Source organism: Myxocyprinus asiaticus, chromosome 34, assembly GCF_019703515.2.
Source record: "Myxocyprinus asiaticus isolate MX2 ecotype Aquarium Trade chromosome 34, UBuf_Myxa_2, whole genome shotgun sequence".
In the NCBI taxonomy this organism is placed as follows: domain Eukaryota; kingdom Metazoa; phylum Chordata; class Actinopteri; order Cypriniformes; family Catostomidae; genus Myxocyprinus; species Myxocyprinus asiaticus.
In genome coordinates, this window is record NC_059377.1 from 43,906,480 (window position 1) to 43,928,311 (window position 21,832).

General features: G+C 39.1%; 2 protein-coding genes across 3 annotated transcripts; both read right to left on the reverse strand.

Moving 5' to 3' along the window:
* Positions 1 to 1,875: 1,875 nt before the first annotated feature.
* dnajc8 (DnaJ (Hsp40) homolog, subfamily C, member 8) lies at positions 1,876 to 10,890 on the reverse strand. Its single transcript, XM_051670774.1, has 9 exons — positions 10,808 to 10,890; positions 10,405 to 10,506; positions 9,127 to 9,183; positions 8,597 to 8,663; positions 4,475 to 4,569; positions 4,311 to 4,382; positions 2,372 to 2,463; positions 2,223 to 2,298; positions 1,876 to 2,154 (listed from the first exon to the last, which is right to left on the reverse strand). Exons 1-9 carry the CDS (start codon positions 10,859 to 10,861, stop codon positions 2,032 to 2,034), a joined length of 738 nt encoding a protein of 245 aa, XP_051526734.1. The 5' UTR covers positions 10,862 to 10,890; the 3' UTR covers positions 1,876 to 2,031.
* Positions 10,891 to 12,478: 1,588 nt separating this feature from the next.
* Positions 12,479 to 20,250, reverse strand: LOC127425097 (heterogeneous nuclear ribonucleoprotein R-like). Of its 2 annotated transcripts, none has more exons than XM_051670749.1 (11): positions 20,107 to 20,250; positions 18,593 to 18,750; positions 18,307 to 18,425; positions 18,073 to 18,180; positions 17,444 to 17,557; positions 17,162 to 17,338; positions 16,792 to 16,927; positions 16,510 to 16,715; positions 16,253 to 16,402; positions 16,011 to 16,132; positions 12,479 to 13,876 (listed from the first exon to the last, which is right to left on the reverse strand). In XM_051670749.1, the coding sequence occupies exons 2-11, from the start codon at positions 18,744 to 18,746 to the stop codon at positions 13,267 to 13,269; spliced, it is 1,896 nt and encodes a 631-aa protein (XP_051526709.1). In that variant the 5' UTR covers positions 18,747 to 18,750; positions 20,107 to 20,250; the 3' UTR covers positions 12,479 to 13,266. The 2 variants fall into 2 exon arrangements, with proteins under 2 accessions (XP_051526709.1, XP_051526708.1); XM_051670748.1 differs by lacking the exon at positions 20,107 to 20,250 and adding an exon at positions 19,469 to 19,640.
* Positions 20,251 to 21,832: the final 1,582 nt, after the last annotated feature.

Genomic DNA, 21,832 nt, shown 5'->3' on the forward strand with positions numbered 1-21,832 from the left:
GTTGCTACCCACAGAGAACTCGGTCCACTGTGGCCAGTCCCGCCTGTGGTAGTGCGCCTTGGTGTCCCTGCTGTCCCAACGGCAAAGATAGACCCATCAGGAATGCCACCAGTCTCCTATGACCTCCCAGCCGTACTCATCATACTTCAAGGCGTCCAGCAAGGTCTTGATGCTGTTGTAATCCTCTTTGAGGTGCACCGAGTGAGTCAGGGGAAGAGACGGGTACTTGTTACCATTATGGACCAGCACGGCTTTGAGGCTCCTGGATGAGCTGTCAATGAAGAGGCGCCACTCATTCTGGTTACAGGCGATTCCGTTTGCCTCAATCAGACTGGTCACATTGTGGCAGAAGCAGAGCCCATCTTGATGGGTGAAGAAGCTGGAAAAAGTTTGGTGACGCTTCCTCCGATCTGCGACTTGCACACTTTCATCCAACAAGTTCCACTGCTTGAGACTTGACGTCAAAAGCTCGGCATTGGACTTGGTGAGACCAAGATCAAGTCGTTGAGGTGTTTTTGGTTGGGGTAGTATGGGTTTCTCTCCTCAGCTCCACCTCTGAAATCCCTCAGAGTCCATATCCTTGATGCTCATCTTGATAAATTCAAGGAAAGCATGGGAGTGTACTCAGAGGAGCAAGATGAGAGCTTCCATCAGGATATACTGGACTTTGAACACCGCTATCAAGGACAGTATAACGAGAACATGATGGGAGACTACATTTGGGGGCTGATTCGTGAAAGTGATTTACAGTATAATTAATAGTTAATAATTAATTTGGAATCATATGTTGTTTTTTTCTGACTTTATGTGAACAAAAAGACACAAATTCTCCCGTTTTCTCATTGGAAATAGGTAAATTTCTAAATATCACTGTCCTGGTCACAAAAGCAAAGTTTGTGGGGAATAATAGCCATTTTCTATACTTTTGAGGCATAAGCAATTAGGACATAACACTTACAACCCAGGAACAAAAATAAATAAATCAAATGAATTTGTTACACGGTGTAGTGTAACCACTGATACCAGACTGCAGACTGTTCAGACTATATTTGTGCAAACTTCAAAAGATATCAGTGACCGTTTACAACCCATCAAACAGGTTGTGCTCAGTCAAAAACACTATGTAATCTATTAATAATAATCTGCTGAAACTATTTTAGTCAAGCTCCTTTACCACAGAACTTATTTTTCATTGTAACTGATAATTAAACAGTCTCAGTACCACAGTACTACAATCTGATACTATCATTTTACCATAGTACCACAACAGTATTTTCATTAAAGATCCAGAGATTCAATCATCTGAAACTGTTGATCAAAGAGATGTTGTCCTGTTTTCATAATGTAAAATCCTCCAGTCGAGTTTAATATCACAGCGTGACCTGCAGGACATCACGTTACATGTGCTGAACAAATAAACATGCACAAATTTATTAATTTACCTGCTGTAAATATTCACCATTTCTTTTGTTTTTAATCACCTTAACCCTTCGAGTTCATTTAAGTCCTTCACTGTGATTATTTCAAACAGATATTCAATGTGGTCTCTTATTTCCCATTTATCTGAGGTGCATAAATCTAGAATTAGGAAAGTGCTGTTTTAAATGGAGTATAGCATGTTACAGATTTAAGTGTTTCATTTGAGGGTGTTTGTAATTACGTTTAAATTCATGTGTTCAAAACATGAACCTTCATGTATTAAACTAACACCATCAGTAAAGGATTCACATGAGCACGTGTAACATACAAGTATTCATGAAACAGAAGACACACACATTTATGAATTATAATTGAAAAACAATACAAAACTCTTAAAATCACACAGGAACAATGTTTAATTGTTTGACCATATAAAAACTAGCAACACAAAATATCTACAAACAAACATTTATTTGCAGAGTAACCAAAACAACAGCACATTATAACATGTCCAAGTTTGTTTCATGAAGACTAATGCAAAGAATGACAATAATTCATCAATATGAGAAAAACAGCCCTGAACACACATCACTTCCTGTCTGTCTGGACGTCTCACTCTCTCTTCTCCATCTTGACTTTCGGGGGTTTCAGGAACGATCGGTTCTTTTTCTCTTTCTTAGTCTTTCCTTTGGCCTGGAAGTTCCTCCAGCTGTCCACACGACCATCACGAGTTTCCTGAGAGAGAAACAGATTCATCCTGATGATGTCACACACAGAGTCAACTCGATGAAACCATCACAAACCTCAAAGTTCTTCTGCCACTCTCGCTCTCGTTTAGCCCGTTCCTGCGTCTCGATCTCTTCTTCTCTTTGTCGTTTCCTGTAATCAGAGCGAAACATCACTGCAGCTCTCGTCAGGGTCACAGGTGCTCTTAAATGTGTGTGTTTTGTACCTTTCATGCATGTCTTTTGCGTCTCGCTCTTTTCTTTTGATCTCCAGTTCAGCGAAGAGTTTCATGGTCTGTTTATAAACCGCCTGTCTGAACTACACACACAATCACGTCAGTTTTACACAAACACATCTGGATTCAGTTCTGTTGAGAACACGTCTCGCTCATTTCACCCCAAAATCAACTTTTATTTTAATTACATTTTACATCTTTTTATTAAAATCAGTATATAAAACCACTACCATGATGTATAAATAATATTCAGTTTTATTCCCATTATAGTAATGAGTATGAGATTTTATGAGGATAATAGGAACTACTTTCTTACACGACGGATCAGAATCTGCTGCTGCTGGTTCAAAAGATGCACACAAGCCTCCATTACTAATGACAAAATAACACTTTACAACCAATAACAAACGCTTGTGCTGTAACAACTTATTGTGTGCTTATGAGTGTATATGTATAAGTGTGTATATGTGTATGCTTATGAGTGTATATGTATAAGTGTGTGTGTGTTTGTTGTGTGGGGATGTGTGTGTGCTTATGAGTGTATATGTATAAGTGTGTGTGTGCTTATGAGTGTATATATGTGTGTGTGTGTGTGCATGCTTATGAGTGTATATGTATGTGTGTGTATATATGTGTGTGTGTGTGTGTGCATGCTTATGAGTGTATAAGTGTGTGTGCTTATGAGTGTATATGTATAAGTGTGTGTGCTTATGAGCGTATATGTATAAGTGTGTATATGTGTATGCTTATGAGTGTATATGTATAAGTGTGTGTGTGCTTATGAGTGTATATATGTGTGTGTGTGTGTGCATGCTTATGAGTGTATATGTGTGTGTGCTTATGAGTGTATATGTATAAGTGTGTGTGTGTGTGTGTGCATGCTTATGAGTGTATAAGTGTGTGTGCTTATGAGTGTATATGTATAAGTGTGTGTGCTTATGAGCGTATATGTATAAGTGTGTATATGTGTATGCTTATGAGTGTATATGTATAAGTGTGTGTGTGTGCTTATGAGTGTATATGTATAAGTGTGTGTGTGTGTGTGTTTGTTGTGTGGGGATGTGTGTGTGCTTATGAGTGTATATATATAAGTGTGTGTGTGTTTGTTGTGTGTATATATGTGTGTGTGTGCTTATGAGTGTATATGTATATATGTGTGTGTGTGCTTATGAGTGTATATGTATAAGTGTGTGTGTGTTTGTTGTGTGTATATATGTGTGTGTGTGTTTATGAGTGTATATGTATAAGTGTGTGTGTGTGTTTGTGTGTGTTCCATGCACAAATGTGTGTTCTGTGAATCTTTTTTAGTTTCTTGTTTGTTGAACTGTTGTATTTAAGTATGATCACACTTGCTGATGTAGGGCCATACAGTACGATTGCAAGTGTGAGACTGTTTAAATATATCAGTAGTTTGAGAGTGTAGGGACAGCAGCTCGATGGTCATTCACAGTGCATCATGGGAGTGGGCGGAGCTGCTTTTTTGATGCGATTCTCTGATTGGTGAATGCTTCTCTTCAGGATTATGGGTAGTGTGGTTCTTCACCAGGAATTACACCATTAAACACGTTTATTTTATTATTATTTTTTGAATAAGTTGAAATAACGTGGACTGATGTCTTCAACAGACGCACTGATTATTATAAGATTATTGTTAATAATCAATTCCCCTGTAGAGAGAATACATGGGGTTGTTGTGCCCTATTGTCATAAATATAATTGATCTTTATGTAATATATAATCTCTTCTTTCACTTTTAGGGTGAGATTCACTCTTGTTGTACATTATTCCACTAATAAACTTCAAATGAGCTCATGATCTATAAGAATCATCTGAGAAGTGTAAAAATCAGAGTTAAAGTCTGTCCTTGATGAACTTGAATAATCAAACACATTAAAAAGTCCTGCAGAGTAAATTCAGATCATTTCCATACCATTTCTGGGTCATCTTCCTCCATGTCAGTGGACTTCCCGTCCTTCTTCAACTGTTTCTTCTTCTGAGTCATCTGACCAATCAAAGCTCACATCATTAACACATGATTAAACACATGTAAATCAGAAGAGTGTGTGTGTGTGTGTGTGTGTGTGTGTGTCTCACCATGTGCTCCACGTACTCTTTCCCAGCATGAATGACGTCTAATGCTTTCTTCTTCTGCTCCGGCTCCAGCAGCATCTTATAGGCCTTATCAACCGCTACACACACAACATTTCCATAAATGGAACAATTAAAAATCACACACATCCTATCACAAAAATGGGAAGACAAAACCGTTTTTAAAGAAAAAGCCGGCACACCACAGCTCAAATAAATAATATATTCCCACCTGATTTATTCATAATATTACAAGTTATTTATTCCTTCAAGCAGACTTTTTTTGTTAGAAAATACATCACACAGAGACATCAGTGAACATTAAGTCACGAGTCAAGTAAATGTTTTGAAAAGATTAAAACGCACACAGATTAATTTAATTGACCACCTCTTTTTTTGCTAAAGAAGTTTAAATGAGACTCCATAAAACGTCTAAACTAGGGCTGCTGATTTAACACATTGTGATTAATTATATATTAGGGATGGGCATACTCGTGGGGCAATGACATGTTCATAACTGTATATATAATAACATGTCTGACAAACATCTTTGGCTGCTGAATTATGTCTTGTTGTTCCAGTGTATCCTCTATTTATTATTATAGACTGTTATAACATAATCTGTTACAAAATGTACAAAAGATTGCATAATCAAAATATAATGCATCATATTTTATCAATATGTGAAGATTCGCTGTGCACAATGCACATCTGTCTGTTCTTCCTTCAGGTTACCATGGTAATCTAAAGAAGCGCACACCAGTTTTTTAGTGACTGTCTGAACCGTCTATTTTCAAATCGCAGTTGGCTTAACAGGAGACACAATAACCATCACGTTTTTAATGTTAAGTTGAAGTCAGAAGTTTACATACACTAAGTTAACTGTGCCTTTAAGCAGCTTGGAAAATTCCAGAAAATGATGTCAAGCCTTTAGACAATTAGCCAATTAGCTTCTGATAGGAGGTGTACTGAATTGGAGGTGTACCTGTGGATGTATTTTAAGGCCTTCAAACTCAGTGTCTCTTTGCTTGACATCATGGGAAAATCAAAAGAAATCAGCCAAGACCTCAGAAATAAACACTGTGGACCTCCACAAGTCTGCTTCATCCTTGGGAGCAATTTACAAATGCCTGAAGGTACCACGTTCATCTGTACAAACAGTAGTACACAAGTATAAACACCATGGGACCACACAGACATCATACCGCTCAGGAAGGAGATGCTGTTCTTCGGCTTGCAAGCCTCACCCTTTTTTCTCCAAACATAATGATGATCATTATGGCCAAACATTTACATTTGTTTCATCAGACCAGAGGACATTTCTCCAGAAAGTAAGATCTTTGTCCCCATGTGCACTTGCAAACTGTAGTCTGGCTTTTTTATGGTGGTTTTGGAGCAATGGCTTCTTCCTTGCTGAGCAGCCTTTCAGGTTATGTTGATATAGGACTCGTTTTACTGTGGATATAGATACTCGTCTACCTGTTTCCTCCAGCATCTTCACAAGGTCCTTTGCTGTTGTTCTGGGATTGATTTGCACTTTTCGCACCAAACTAAGTTCATCTCTAGGAGACAGAATGCATCCCAACCGTGAAGCATGGGGGTGGCAGCATCATGTTGTGGGGGTGCTTTACTGCAGGAGGGACTGGTGCACTTCACAAAATAGATGGCATCATGAGGAAGGAAAATAATGTGGATATATTGAAGCAACATCTCTCAAGACATCAGCCAGGAAGTTAAAGCTCGGTCACAAATGGGTCTTCCAAATGGACAATGACCCCAAGCATACCTCCAAAGTTGTGGCAAAATGGCTTAAGGACAACAAAGTCAAGGTATTGGAGTGGCCATCACAAAGCCCTGACCTCAATCCGATAGAACATTTGTGCTACAAACCTGACTCAGTTACACCAGTTCTGTCTGGAGGAATGGGACAAAATTCCAGCAACTTATTGTGAGAAGCTTGTGGAAGGATACCCAAAACATCTGACCCAAGTTAAACAATTTAAAGGCAATGCTACCAAATACTAACAAAGTGTATGTAAACTTCTGACCCACTGGGAATGTGATGAAAGAAATAAAAGCTGAAATAAATAATTCTCTCTACTATTATTCTGACATTTCACATTCTTAAAATAAAGTAGTGATCCTAACTGACCTAAGACAGGGAATGTTTTCTACGATTAAATGTCAGGAATTGTGAAAAACTGAGTTTAAATGTGTTTGGCTGAGGTGTATGTAAACTTCTGACTTCAGCTGTAGTTGCGCTCTGTCTAGCGGTTTGAAACACTCGTCTGTTGTATAAGCGTTGAGTTCACTGCTACAAGCCTGGTGTGCGTGTGTGCGTGTGTGTGTGTGTGTGTGTGCACCCAAGCGTTCGCTCCTGTGGGGAAAGCTGTGATGCTCAGTATTGTTGTTTCTGTGATGATTCATGAAGCGTTCCATTCAACTCGGAGAGTCAGAATTTCCACCTTGAACTGGGGAAAGTGCAACGGAATGACACTTTATGTCAGAGTTCTAACTTGGAAACTCGTGCGGAAATCTTCAACACCCATTTCATCGAGATGCAGGTGTGTGTTACATCACCCAGGACAGGGAGGTTTACAGTCAGTGACATTCACTTTTATTAAATAATGTCCATTAACAAGTCAAATGTCTTACATTAAATGATAATAAAACGTGTTTGCAGAGACAGGTGTTCAAAACACGGTTAATTACACTCTTGATTATCGTAACAACAGCACTGCAGCGTCGTACATCAGTTTGGCTTGAACGTTACATTTATATAGCGTTTTGTCAGACACTACACTCAAAGTGCTTTACACAGTGAACAGGGGAATCTCCTCAACCACCACCAGTGTGCAGCATCCACCTGGATGCTTTGAGACATCTCTGATAATCAATGTACCCTCAAAATTACAACATAATCAATCTCAAAATTAGCTCCCTCTTTGACATGTTTGTGTTTAGTTGTCAGGGAGTTGTCACTGAATTTCGAATCAAGTGAAAAGTCACATCATGCATGATCACCATCGATCATCGTTTTCATGATCGATCATTGCTGCCACGTCTGAGTGCCCGAGTAGTTGTGCCCATCCCTATATATATATATATATATATATATATATATATATATATATATATATATATATATATATATATATATATATATAATTGTTTTGTTTTTTAAATGTATGCAATAAATCTGCCCCCGGACCGTAATATGTAATATTTCTACAGCTTGTTTTCAGCAGGGGGCAGTAAGTGCATCTCCAGCTGTTCAGAAAACAAACACACAAGTCTGGTGTATACTCGACGCAGCCGCTTGTCATGAGGACACACAAAGTAAAATCTAGTGCAAATAATTTTACAAGACCATGTTTTCACAGAGAAATGACCTGTTGCAGCTCCTCAGTTCTTGTTTAGAAACACAAGTAATCCTATTTATCCACTAACTTTTGTACACTGAAAAGGTGTAAACAATACAGTCGAATTTGGTTTTATTCATATATAATTGGACATCTCTTGTTATTTTATACTATGTCAAATAAAAGCATTTTTATTAACGTGTGTTTAAATTATTCAATATATATAAATTATTTTACATTTAGGATTTATTACCTAGCTTTGAAAAAACAAAACACTAGTATCTTAACTGTAAACAAATGTAAAGCTTGAGTTTACAACAGTGTAAATAAGCTGTTCAATAATATGGTAATAAACTATTTATTGTCTTCTAAAGACAATTTGTTTTTTCGTTTGTCACAATAATGTAATGCATTTAAATGATCTGAATTATTATATTTATAATATTTTATCATTGTATATTAAATTATGTGAAGGCCTTTCTCAACATATTTATATATGTGATTAATCGAATATCATGCCATTAATTAATCTGTAAGTGATTGAAAGCCCTACTCTTCATGCTTTCAGACTTGTGTGTCACGAGACAAACAGGGATTGTAAAATCACCTAAATGACACGCATGGCCAAATAAAACATGCTCTAAAATCATTACAATAATCACAACATTGCTTTATTTATATCAGCAGCACAGTCACTGTTAATATTCAATATATCACTCAGTCCTCGTGTACAGTAATAATAATCATCTCATCACACATCATTTACCTTCAAACGCAAGCTGAGCTCGATCCACATCATCCTGATTCTTGTCTGGATGGACGAGTATCGACAACTGATGGGAGAAACAGAGCAGTGAGACAGACAGACACACACACTCACAAACACTCACACTCAGACACAAACAAAAAAACACACACACACTCACTCTCACACAAACAAACACACACACACACACACACACTCACTCACTCACACAAACAAACACATCCTCACACACACTCACACAAACACACACACACACTCACTCACAAACACACACACACACACACACAAACACACACACACACACACTCACTCTCACACAAACACACACACACACTCACTCTCACACAAACACACACACACACACACACACACACACACACACACTCACTAACAAACACACACACCCTCACACAAACACACACACTCACACACAAACACACACACTCACACACAAACACACACTCTCACACACAAACACACTCTCACACAAACACACTCTCACTCTCACACAAACACACACACACTCACACCTGTCGGAAGCGTTTCTTCAGCTCCTCATCTGTGGCCTCAGGGTCGATCTGAAGCACCTGCACAAACAGAATCAATGTGTCGCCTCAGAACTTCATCCCAAAATAAACTAGTGACTCATGAAGGTATTTTTGGAGTTCCTGTGACAGTGGAGTTTGTAGCTGTAGAGATTATCCACACATGTGTATCAGTAAATCTGAAGTCACACAGAAAAATCTTTTAAGAGTTGCAAACTTGTAGATTTTCTTCTCTCACACAAAGACAACACAACAGTTACACCTTCTGAAATTGTTCATTACAGGTGCACAAATCAATATTCTACGAATCACAGATTAAGAAACTCGTACACTCACATTTTTCTACAGTTGCTGCAGTGAATCTGGTGCAAAACACATTCACACACCCGCATCAAAACACGTGAAGTCACAGACAAATTGTGCTCATCCGCAGATCAGTTTGTGAATTCATCCAATGAGTGTTGCACACTTGTAGAATATTTTCTCACAAATCATTTCTTGGATATTTTTCTCGCACAAACACAAGTACATAACTACAACTGTTGAATCTGCTGCTACGAGTCTCAAACACTGTTTTTCACTTACAAATGACAAGATTCACGCGCTTTTGCAGCACATATCTGTGTAAAATATGAAGAAGTGATTTGTGCATCTGTAGAGGCGGCACTGTTCAGAGATCAGATCATTTGGGCCAATCACAAGAGCTAGTTATACCAATAAAGATATGTTTTTCTGTTTCTGAGATCACGTGCCGTTATACATTATAGTTTAAATATACGCGCTGCTCAGCTACGGTTCGTAAGCTTTCTTGTTTCACGAAAGGTAAGCTAACGCGACACTACCTGCACTGTTACGTTTGTTATTCAGTCGTCTCATATTACACGATTTATTCCTTATATTCTCTTCTGCTTTACCTTCTAGAAAAATGACAGAACAGGGTGAGTCTTCACAGGTGAGTATCATATAAGTATGCACCTGATGTAAGATTACCCTTATGAGAGTTTACCACAGTCAGAAAACCACGGGTACCATGTTTTTAATTTCTTTTTATTTGTTTTGTGTGGATAGTAATTTTTATGTGTTTTGCACCAGATTCACTGCAGCGACTGTAGAAAAATGTGAGTGTACGAGTTTCTTAATCTGTGATTCGTAGAATATTGATTTGTGCACCTGTAATGAACAATTTCAGAAGGTGTAACTGTTGTGTTGTGTTTCAGGAACTCCAAAAATACCTTCATAATGACTCATCAGATGTTTATTCACCTCAAATGGGTTGAGATTAAAGTATGAAGCTCCAGGTCGCAGTAATCTGTCAATCTGCTGTTTAGAGGTTAAAACTGAGTCTCTCTTCTCAATCTGCTTCACCTGCACAACAAACATCACATACAATTACAGTATCATATATTATATCATTCATTACAGTATTACATCAAAGTCATAAGTGTGTTCTAAAGCAGTATTTTAGCTATAATGAGTGTTTTAAAACAATACTGTTGTACATCACAGGCGCCGATGATCCCTAAACATGTTGTCTATGTAGGCAGCACACTAGCTCTTGAGACACACACCGTGTGTGTGTGTGTGGGTGTTCAGAGTCTGTCGGTGCATTAATATGTTTAATTATGTGTGTTTATCATCTGTTGTGTTATAGTATTTTGTTTCTTACTTCAGTGTAGAAGCTTTGAAACGCATCTTCACCACTACCGCCCGCAGCCGCCATCGTGCCCGCACCGCCGTGACGTCACCGGAAACCGCGTCATCACTCACAAAATTAAAGTCCTCTAAAAATAACACGTGAATTGCTGTTTTTTTCTGTCACTGCTTTTGTTCTGTGTAACGACGCTTTGGCAATATAGTAAGTAAAACAATCATGCCAATAGAAACTGAACAGCGCTACAGAAATCAGATGATTTTGAACGAGTTGCTCCAGCTGCTGGACACTGACGTCACAGCTGCTCACGTCTGCGTTATTTAAAATTAGAGGCAGCACTATAACGTGCACATTATGAACTATAAAACTTTTAAAACTTTTCAAATTAATGTAATTGCACTTTTATTTATTTTGTATGTTTTCCTGTATGTGTTCCTTTTAACAACAATCATAGTACTTATACAAGATCTGTATAACTGTTTGGGTTTGCATGTTTCTTTATTTGACACTGAGAGCTCTCCTGCTCATCTATCTCTGATAATAATGCATAATTTAACAGTATAAACACTGGTCGGAGTAGGGTGGAACCACTGTGATGTATCCGACTGGAGTCACACATCAAACACACATTTATTCAGTGCCAGTGATCAAATGATTGAGAAATGAGCTCTTAATTATATTTGCTGTACAAAACAAGCCCAGATGGAACTTGTGACAGAAATCAAGTATTTTTCAGTGTAAGTTGCATTTTAATTACCACAGAAGCGCGTCAAGTCTGAACAATCACCAAAACACAGTACGAGACATTTCTATCTGCAAGCGCTTTTCATGTGGAGTTCAACGCAGCTTTTCATGCTGGCGTTGACACACTGATGCCAATCATGAACACGGTTTAAGACTACTGTAGAAACATGGATAGTCACAGTCTACCGGCAGATTAATATTGTGGAGGATGAGAGTTTAAGAGATTTAATGCCCATTGCAATGAATGCTCATCCTATGTGGAGACTAGTTCTTTCAGTTAGTCAAACTCACACTTTTAGACTTTGGGAAACGTTTAATGTCACTTGAATTGGTGATATTTTAGAGCATTTCTATCTTTATACTGTGGAAGGCTTTGTTTGGAAAATGTTAATAAAGCATTATAATGTAACATATTGTTTTGTTTTCTTTCCTAATAAGGAAATAAATGCATTTTGACAGGAAAAAGATTTATGTAGTGTCAAATTTCAGCACTTTTAAAATCTGAAATTAATCGCAATATGAAAAATTCTGCATTTAAAATGTTAATCAACTGACAGCACGCAACAAAAATCAAAGAGGGTTAATATAGCATGGACCTGCTGACAAAATAGGAATACGTTTACTTTAAGTAGATAGTATTTACAATCAGCACACCGCTATTATCATTCTAAAGTGATATATTAATGTCACAATATAACACTATTTTACCACATTCCAGAGGAGTGACATTATTATCCAGTAAAGTGGGTGAAATGTGTTTAATGGGTTGAATTTCGTATTAAAGCCCGCAAATGACCGCAACACTTTTGCTTTCAATCAGGTACATAAATGTTTCTCACAGAACGTGTGCCGTTTTCTGTGTGGATAGTTTTGTCACATTTGTTTCTGTAGAAGAACATTAAAGATTCAGTGTTGCAGAATGAAGAATGACCACACTCATGATTACACACATCTAAAGCTCCTTCAAGCAGTGGAAGCTGCTCGACTGAGTTTTATTGAAACGGAACAAACAAAAAAAATAAAAGTTATAAATACAAACACCTGACCAGCCAGCCGTAGCTAAGGTAAGCCAGACCAAACCCTCACCAGCAAATCCCAAAAATGAAAAACAAAAAACCTGTTATAATATCAGTTTTTAAAAAACACAATTCAACTACTTCTAGAAATGCTAAACAGACACTTTTAACAGCACTCTGCTACAAAACTTTTTTTTTCCTTCTTGTGGACTCTTTTCTCCACGTCTGCAAAAAACAAAGAAAAATGTTGAAAATGAAGCTCTAGTCAACAGCCATTATTTACAAGCAAATCCCTATGCCACTAGTACTGAGAGAAAGAGAAAGAATGAGAGAATGTGGGAAACAGGAAGGTCATTTCATGATTTAACGTCCTCTCACACGTCCGTTTGTTTGGAAGTATCAGTGTCTTCTTTAAAATGTTCATGTTGACTTTAAAACAACAGAGGATGTAGGAATAAAAGTGGTCTGTTAAAGACAAACGTCCCGCTTGTGTCGGAGCGTCAGAGTGGATACATTCTGCTCTTCAGCCAATCAGGATGTGTGAAGTTAATTGAGGGCCACGGACAGAATCAACAATGGGATTGGAGGATAAAATAAAAGACAAACAAACACTGCTGGCCAATCACAGGTCTTGATTCTCGGGAGAAGGATGGGTTGGGAATTTGATGCGGTTTTACTGTCGTATACCTTGTGGAGACGTCGATAAACGCGGTTCTACTTCCACTGCTGGCCATAGGAATCTTGGGAGAACTCGAGCGCGTCATTGCTGTAACCGTAATTACCGGCGTAGTCGGAGCTCTGCTGCAGCGGTTGCTGGGCGATGGGCTGCGAGCCCCAATTTTGCTGGTTGGTGGTCTGGCGGCGTTTGGAGTCCGGCTGGTTAAATATGTCTGCCTTCCTCTTCCCGCCAACATTCCCTCCGCGGTTTCCCCGGAGCCCTCGAGTGCCGCGGCCCCTCAGAGGCTGAAAGGGCCCCCCACGAGCCCCACGACCGCCGCGCCCTGCGCCCATAGGAGCCCCGCCCCTCGGAGGATAGCCACCCCTGCCGCGCGCTGGTGGAGCCGCACGGGCCCGGGGAGGAGGCGGAGCTCCTCGGCTGCCACGACTGCCCCGCCCCCTCATGGTGTAACCGTCGTCATAAGCGTAATACGGGTCATCGTAGCCACCCCGGTAGTCATGGTAGTCATAACCATAGTAGTCGTCATAGTATTCTTCATAACCGTAGTAATCAGGAGGATAGGCGTAGCCCCCACGTCCTCCACGCCCACGGCCGCGTCCCGGAGGAGGCATGCGAGGGGGAGGGTAGTAATAATAGTCATCATACCTGCACAAATGAGACAAACACAGTTAGCTTTCATGACAATTAAATTTTAACCAATTAAATTATCATTACTATAATGCAATATTTTTATACTGATTCTCATTAACGGAATGTTTACGGTCTAACACAAGATCAGCCGAATTAACAGCATGTGGCATAATTCTGATTTCCACAAAAAAAATTACTCATTTATTAAAAGAAAAAGCACAAATGTGTGTTCCAGTGAGACACTTACAATGGAAGTCAATGGGGTCAATCTGTAAACATTAAAATACTCACTGTTTCAAAAGACGTAAACAATATGTGTGTTAACACGATTACATCTCACCTTATTGTAACCGTGATTTTTACTTTTTTATTTTTTTTTTTAATTTTAAAGTTGTATTCAACATTATGCCAAACATGCTGTCAATTAAGCTTAACTTTTATTTAACCCAGAATATTCCTTTAACTCTTAAACGCACACCTCGGATCTTTAGTGACCCGCGATCTCATCCATTTTTCTGAGTTTTTCCCACACCTCTTTAGTTTTCCTTAATCACTCTCTTATAAATAGAGTAAAACACACACACACACACAAATCCAAAATTGCAAAAAGAAAAGGTTTAAGTACCAAAAGTGTATGGGGTCATTAGAGACCCCAGATATGTAAGTGTCATCATTTTTTCCTGCACTTCTATTAACTGTATTTTTATGATTATTTCATATCTATACAAGTTTACTATTACAGGATATATATTTCTTTATTTATTACAAACAAATGAGTACTTTATTCATATAAATAAACACTATATCACGTTGATTTTCTGTGTGACAATGGTGAATTATCTACATTTCATTCATGTGTACACACATACATGTTATTTCTTAAAGTGGTGCTGATGTTTCAGTGATTGACCTGATTTATATTTCACATTGATATTTAATGAAGAAACAACATGGAAGTAAACTATAGCAAGTGTAACACAAGAACAGTATGATTTGACTTGTCATTTAGGTGTATTAATGAAATAATGTAACTTATCTATTCTAGTTAGACTCATTGAGCCTCATTCATGAAACTTTCATTAATGAGTAAATTCAGAGTAATTTACATGTAAAATGGACCTTCTCGAAAACTTTCTGCTGGATTCATAAACTCTTTGTTTTCCCCAGATTTGTTAGTCAAATGTGTATGTTAGTGAATTCCAAATATTGGTAAAGAGGGGGCGTGTGCACGATCATCCACAATTATCATAATCCACGCCCATGAAAACACCATATAAGGAAGTCACCAGACTCGCTAGTAAACGCTGTAAACATCTGTGCGGAACAGTAATGAAATCGTTTTTATGAATGAAGTGCATTCACACAAGCACAACAGCGTCTCAAAGTAAGTGACTTACTGTCACCGCATAAAAATGGTTTGATATGAGTGTAAATAATGGGAGGAGGATGTCCATCACCATTAATCTTCTCTGGTTCAGTTCAGCGCATCACCAGCATCATTAGTGAAACTTCTCGTGTAAATCATGATGTAACAGTGATATACTTACAACTGGAAGAATCTTCAGAGAAATGAACACAGTGCCTGAAGATCTTTGACCGAAACGCTGTAAGATATTACAGATTTCTGTACGCACCTGCTGTCTATTTATGGGTTTAACAGCATTAGCATTGACCATACGTTATCAACTGAATGTGAACTAAATTATAAATTATAGAGCTCATATAAAAAATAAACTGTGTAACCAGTCACGTTAGAGAGCATTAAACTCTTAGAGAAAAATCAAGCACTACTGCTTTGACAGTTGCACTTCATGAAACTTCAGTGTGAAAGTAATAAATCCTGTTCTAGATTTGTCCTGATTTGTTGCATCATCTCTTTGATAAGAAAAATTAAAAATCTAAATATATTTTATTATTTTCTAATGGTCTTGAAAATATTCATTTTGGGCATTTTGTATACCCATTTGTGACAGATATATGTGCCAGGTCTCTAAACACCCGAATATATAAGAGTGTTGGGTGAAATTCCTATGCATTTAATGAGGGTTAAATGAGGAAATGCGTTTAAGAGTTATAAAAACGAAGTCACAATCCAAACTATCGTAATAGTCCTACAGATTGTTTAATTTTCTTTAAGTGTGTGTCTCACCCCGTGTTTCTGGTGGTTTGTCGTGCAGCTTGTCGTTCTTTCCTCTTCTTATCTGGAGGTTTCGCCAGCACAATCTCGATCTCCTCACCACACAGTTCTTTACCGTTCATCTCCTGCATCGCCTGACAGACAATGCAAATGTGCAGTTAAAGACAAGAAGACATCTCAGCAACTGTAGTGTGTGTTGTGTCTTTGCATTAATTACTTGTGCAACATCAGTGTTTCGAGTGCAAGTGTTGTACCTTGACTGCAGCATCTCGCTCCTCGAAGTGAACAAACGCGTAGTCTTTAAGCTTCTTGACTCGCTCCAGTTTCCCAAACTGAGAAAACGTTTTCTCCAGTAACTCCTCTGTGACCGGTGATGCCAGTTTACGCACAAACAACACCTTCACCTGAAGACACACACACACAGGTCACTGTGTATCCACTACAGCAGTCTTCTACATTTAAGGAAGAACATGTGTGCATTTAGCACAGGTGGATGGACACCGTCACTGACCTTTGCCATGACCTCTGGGTCAGGCTCTGCCACCGGGTCAGCCCACTCCACAGTAACAGGGTTCCCCCAAACCTTCACCTTCCCACTCATGAGCCTGCGGCGCGCCTGAGCCGCTGATTTATGATCTTCATATTCCAGAAAACAGAAACCGCGATTCTTCTTTTTATCATCTGGCTGCGTGTACAAAATCACTTCCTGCAAACCCTCTGAAACACACACATGTCTGTCAGCCTCAGTCAGGGGAAACTCCTCCACACTAAACGTTCAGTTCGTGTTTCTGACCTGTAACTTTGCCGAAATCTTCCAGAATACTTTCCCGGGTTTTGTTCTTTGGAATTGATCCCACAAAGAGGCGATTGTTGGCCACAGAGATGCACACGCCCAGATATTTCCCCGACCGGATCTCATAGTTGTCGCACTGATGAAGAGGATACACAGACACAATTTACACACTATATACACACAAATAGTCACAATGAAAGATGACTGGGTGAGTCTTATGAAAAACGGGTCATATTTCACCACAAATACAAAACAATAATAATATTTAACAAGAAACGGCCTATTTTTCCAATCATTACTAAAACAGTAATTATGAACATGAATTGGAGCTCATTGAGTGAATTGTGGCTCTATGTTTGTGGACACACACCAGTTTAACAGCTTCCAGAGCAGCATCTTTGCCGCAGAAGGTGATGAAGGCGTAGCCGCGGTTCTGACCGGTGAGCGGGTCCATCATTAACCTCAGATCCCATATAGGACCGGCCTTCTCAAACAGCGGCACCAGCTCGTCCTCGTACAGGTCACGTGGGATCTTACCCACAAACACCTGCAGAAACACACACATCACTTCAAACACTCTTCATAACATTATAATGACACTCAAGAGGACAGGAGAACAGTCACAGTGTTGAATTAAGAATAAGAGTGTGACCTCGGTGCCGATGCCCGGCTGGGGTCCCGTGAACACTTCCTCTGGAGGAGGACCACCATATTTCCTCTGACCGGTGGTGACGTCTAGAGTGTATCCCGTCCTCTCCAGCAGAGCCTGTGGATCCAGGAAATGATGTCAACAAAATGAGACAGAAAACAGTAAATCATTTCATCACAACATTATATAGAGTAAACGCTGTATTTACTGACACAAATGAAGTTCCAGAACAGAACTGGAAATGTTTAAATAATGCAGTTTTAAATAAAGACAATGACTTCTGAAATCAGCATTCTAGTAATCATAAAGAGTAGTTTAGTAGTTTATAGCAAATTAAATCTACAACACACTTTATAGGAATTTCAATGGAATTTGTATTCATTTCTGTGACGTTTAAATTGTTTTAATTTTAGTGACTTAAATTTTATTAATTTCCGTAAAAAAAATTATTTGTAGTCTTTTACACTGCGCTCATTTGCGCGTCTTTTATATTTTAATAATTTGAGTGAATTTAAAAATTGATTCATTTCCATGGCATTTCAAAAGGTATTAATTTTCATGATAATTTCTGTTACTCTCAGATCTGCAGTTTTATTGCTTCTAAACAAACACGTTTAGCTGAAGTTTCTTACCTTTATCTTGGTCTCATCGGGGCCTTTAGTTGACTCTTGCACTTTGTTACCCTGTTTCTCCCTCTGTCTGTATGTCTTCATCACACCACACAGAAAAGCGCTCTTATTCTGTAAACAATCACAATAAAGCACTCATCTTGCATGCTGAGTAAATAAGGCACAGGTTAATCAGATCATAAAATAAAAACATTCACAAGACTTCTTCCCCAGTGTGATGAATGTGTTGTGTTTCACCTGCACGTGTGAGAGGTCAGACTCTTTGAACTGCTGCAGTACTGACAGAGCACCTTCTTCATTAAACTCACGCAGAGCATCAAGTGCTCGCTCGTCCAGATCAACATACGCCACCAAACCTGAAAATAAACAAACATTCAAAACAAAGCACAGGGGGCGCACTACTGCCAATTAAAACACCTCTTTAAACACAACATTTCAATAGATGTCTCACTGAACATCAATTAGCACCTTACAGTCCAGACCGTCCGCTCAGAGCACTGACAGGTCCAGCAGGAGGACTCACCGGTCTGAAAGATGTTGTCCAGACTCTCGGCCACCTTCTGGGGCAGTCCAGCGTCCAGCAGCGTCTGGTAATTCTCTGTGTGAGTGGCGGTCACGTCCATGGGTTCCTCGTCTTCTTTTACCAGACCAGAGCTGCCATTCACCTCAGCAGCCATTACTCTAACACACACACACACACAAACATGTCAATTAATTTCAATTAAATGTCTCAAAGACAAACATAACACTTCATTCTGATCTGATCTATTATTAAAAAAATAAACATTTATTCACAAAACCATTTCATTAAACCATACTAAAAACACTATTAAAAAACAAATATTATTCTCTCTCATAAACAGTTGAATTCACCTTTGATCCGCATTACAGACTCAAATCATAATAATAAATAAATCGAATTAATTGTTACTATCATTATCAATTGTTATGGAAAACAAGATTAAAACATTTATTAATTTAAAGACACTGTGCTGCCAACCACTGATGTGCCCACAAACAATCAAAACACAACATGACCACATACACACACACACTCAAATACACACACAAACACACACAAATACACAAACACACACAAATACACACAAATACACAAACACAAACTCAAATACACACACACACAGTGTTCCGCCCCCTCGCGCATGAGGTTAGCAACACACAATATTAACGCGCGTGTATGTTTATATATTCACGCTCATATGTGCCCGTAACTGATCAATAGTTCGTATATGACGTCCTTTACCCGTCACACCCGCCGCCGCTCACCGAATAAACCCGTTAAATCGAAAACTGGACAGACTGAGATTCCCGCGGCCTACAGCAGCAGCAGCGCGAGACAGACACAATAAAAAAAAAACCGCCCGCCGCACACACTCACCGCGATTATGATCACCGGACGGCACGTGAGCTGATGAGCGCGCTCAGTCCCGGTTCATGAACGGCAGAACTCACCGAAACACGGTAAAAAAAAAAATCTATCCCGACGAACCCACGAGACACAACGAGACAATCCCGTCGCTCAAACAACAGCGCCACTTCCTCGCGCGGCGGACCGGCTGCGTCACGGCGCACAGGACGCGGGAGTGCGCACGCACAGACGGGCGAGGCGGGAAGCGGAATGCTCGAGCACGCGTCCAACGGACAAATAAAGTTTTCTTAATATACCTTAATATTAAATATATATATAAATATAATGTTTATTTGATTCGGAAATTAAAGTGATGGTGTGTCTATAATAATCGAGTACAGAACTACCTCTTTAGAATAAAGTTGTATCAATAAAAAACAAGTTAATTAAATGTCTTATGATTTTTGTAAATAAATGGAAAAAACTATGTACGGAAATAAACCAATGGAGTGAATAATACGTTTAATATATACAGAAATAAAGGAGTAAATTAATGCAAAATAAAAATATATTTGAACTATCAGTTATTTATTTTTACATATTTGGTATTCATACAAACATTTCACTTAAATTATCTCTTAATCAGAGTAAATTAGATCATTCATTACCTTTTTGTTGTATTTTACTATATTCCTAATTTCATGAAAAACACTCCATTCAAATGTTCCATCCCTTTATCTGCAGTAAACATGTTGTTTACACGGTTTAAATTATGCAAACATGCACAGGATGGAGAAAAAGGTCATACCAATATAAACTAAAGATTATAATAAGTCGAGGGCGGAGCACTGAAGGGAGGGGTGTGTTTGTTTTTGCAGTTGTGTTTGTATATCAACATTGTTTCTCAGGAATCGCCTAGTGCACCTTTAACACAAACTTTTAGGAAGAAATCTTGAGGGCCCATCGTTACTAAATAACGATAACAATCACAACAAAATATCACTCAAGCCTAGAGGAATATCAGAATCAGAATCAGCTTTATTGCCAAGTATGCTTACACATACAAGGAATTTGTGTTGGTGACAGGAGCTTCCAGTACACAACAATACAAAAATAATACAAAACAGCAGCAAGACATAGATAATAATAAAAAATAAAAAATTATTATACACATATGTACATACACACACATACATACATACACACATACACATGGGTAGTGCAAATCTAATACAATCTGTTATGTACAGTGCAAATGTTTATTTATTTTTTATTTTTTTCAGAGGAATGTAATGGCAGATGAGGTTGGATAAATATTAAAAAAAGATTAAACTGTGTATTGCACATTAATTATTGCTCAATGGGACAATTTAACTGTTCATGAGATGGATAGCCTGAGGGAAAAAACTGTTCCTGTGCCTGACGGTTCTGGTGCTCAGAGCTCTGAAGCGTCGGCCAGAAGGCAACAGTTCAATAAGGTAATGGGCAGGGTGAGTGGGGTCCAGAGTGATTTTACCAGCCTTTTTCCTCACTCTGGAAGTGTATAGTTCTTGAAGGGGGGTCAGGGGGCAACCAATAATCCTCTCAGCAGTCCGAACTGTCCTTTGTAGTCTTCTGATGTCTGATTTCATAACTGAACCAAACCAGACAATTACTGAAGTGCAGACAGACTCAATGACTGCTGAGTAGAACTGTATCAGCAGCGCCTGTGGCAACTGTTCCTCAGCTGGTGAGGGAAGTATAACTTCTGCTGGGCCTTTTTCACAATGGAGTCAATGTGGGTCTCCCACTTCAGGTCCTGTGAGATGGTAGTGCCCAGGAACCTGAATGACTCCACTGTTGACACAGTGCTGTTTAGAATGGTGAGGGGGGTCAGTGTTGGGGTGTTCCTCCTAAAGTCCACAGTCATCTCCTCCATTTTGAGCGTGTTCAGCTCAAGGTTGTTTTGACTGCACCAGACAGCCAGCTGTTCAACCTCCCTTCTGTATGCAGACTCATCGTCATCTCGGATGAGGCCGATGACAGTAGTGTCATTTGCAAACTTCAGGAGCTTGACAGAGGGGTCCTTGGTGATGCAGTCACTGGTGTAGAGGGAGAAGAGTAGTGGGGAGAGCACACATCCCTGGGGGGCACCAGTGCTGATTGTACAGGTGCTAGAAGTGAGTTTCCCCTGTCTCACAAGCTGCTGCCTGTCCATCAGAAAGCTGGTAATCCACTGACAGATAGACATGGGAACAGAGAGTTGGTGTAATTTATTCTGGAGTATAGCTGGGATGACGGTGTTGAAAGCTGAACTGAAGTCCACAAAAAGGATCCTTGCATATGTCCCTGGTCTGTCCAGATGTTGCAGGATATGATGCAATCCCATGTTGACTGCATCATCCACAGACCTGT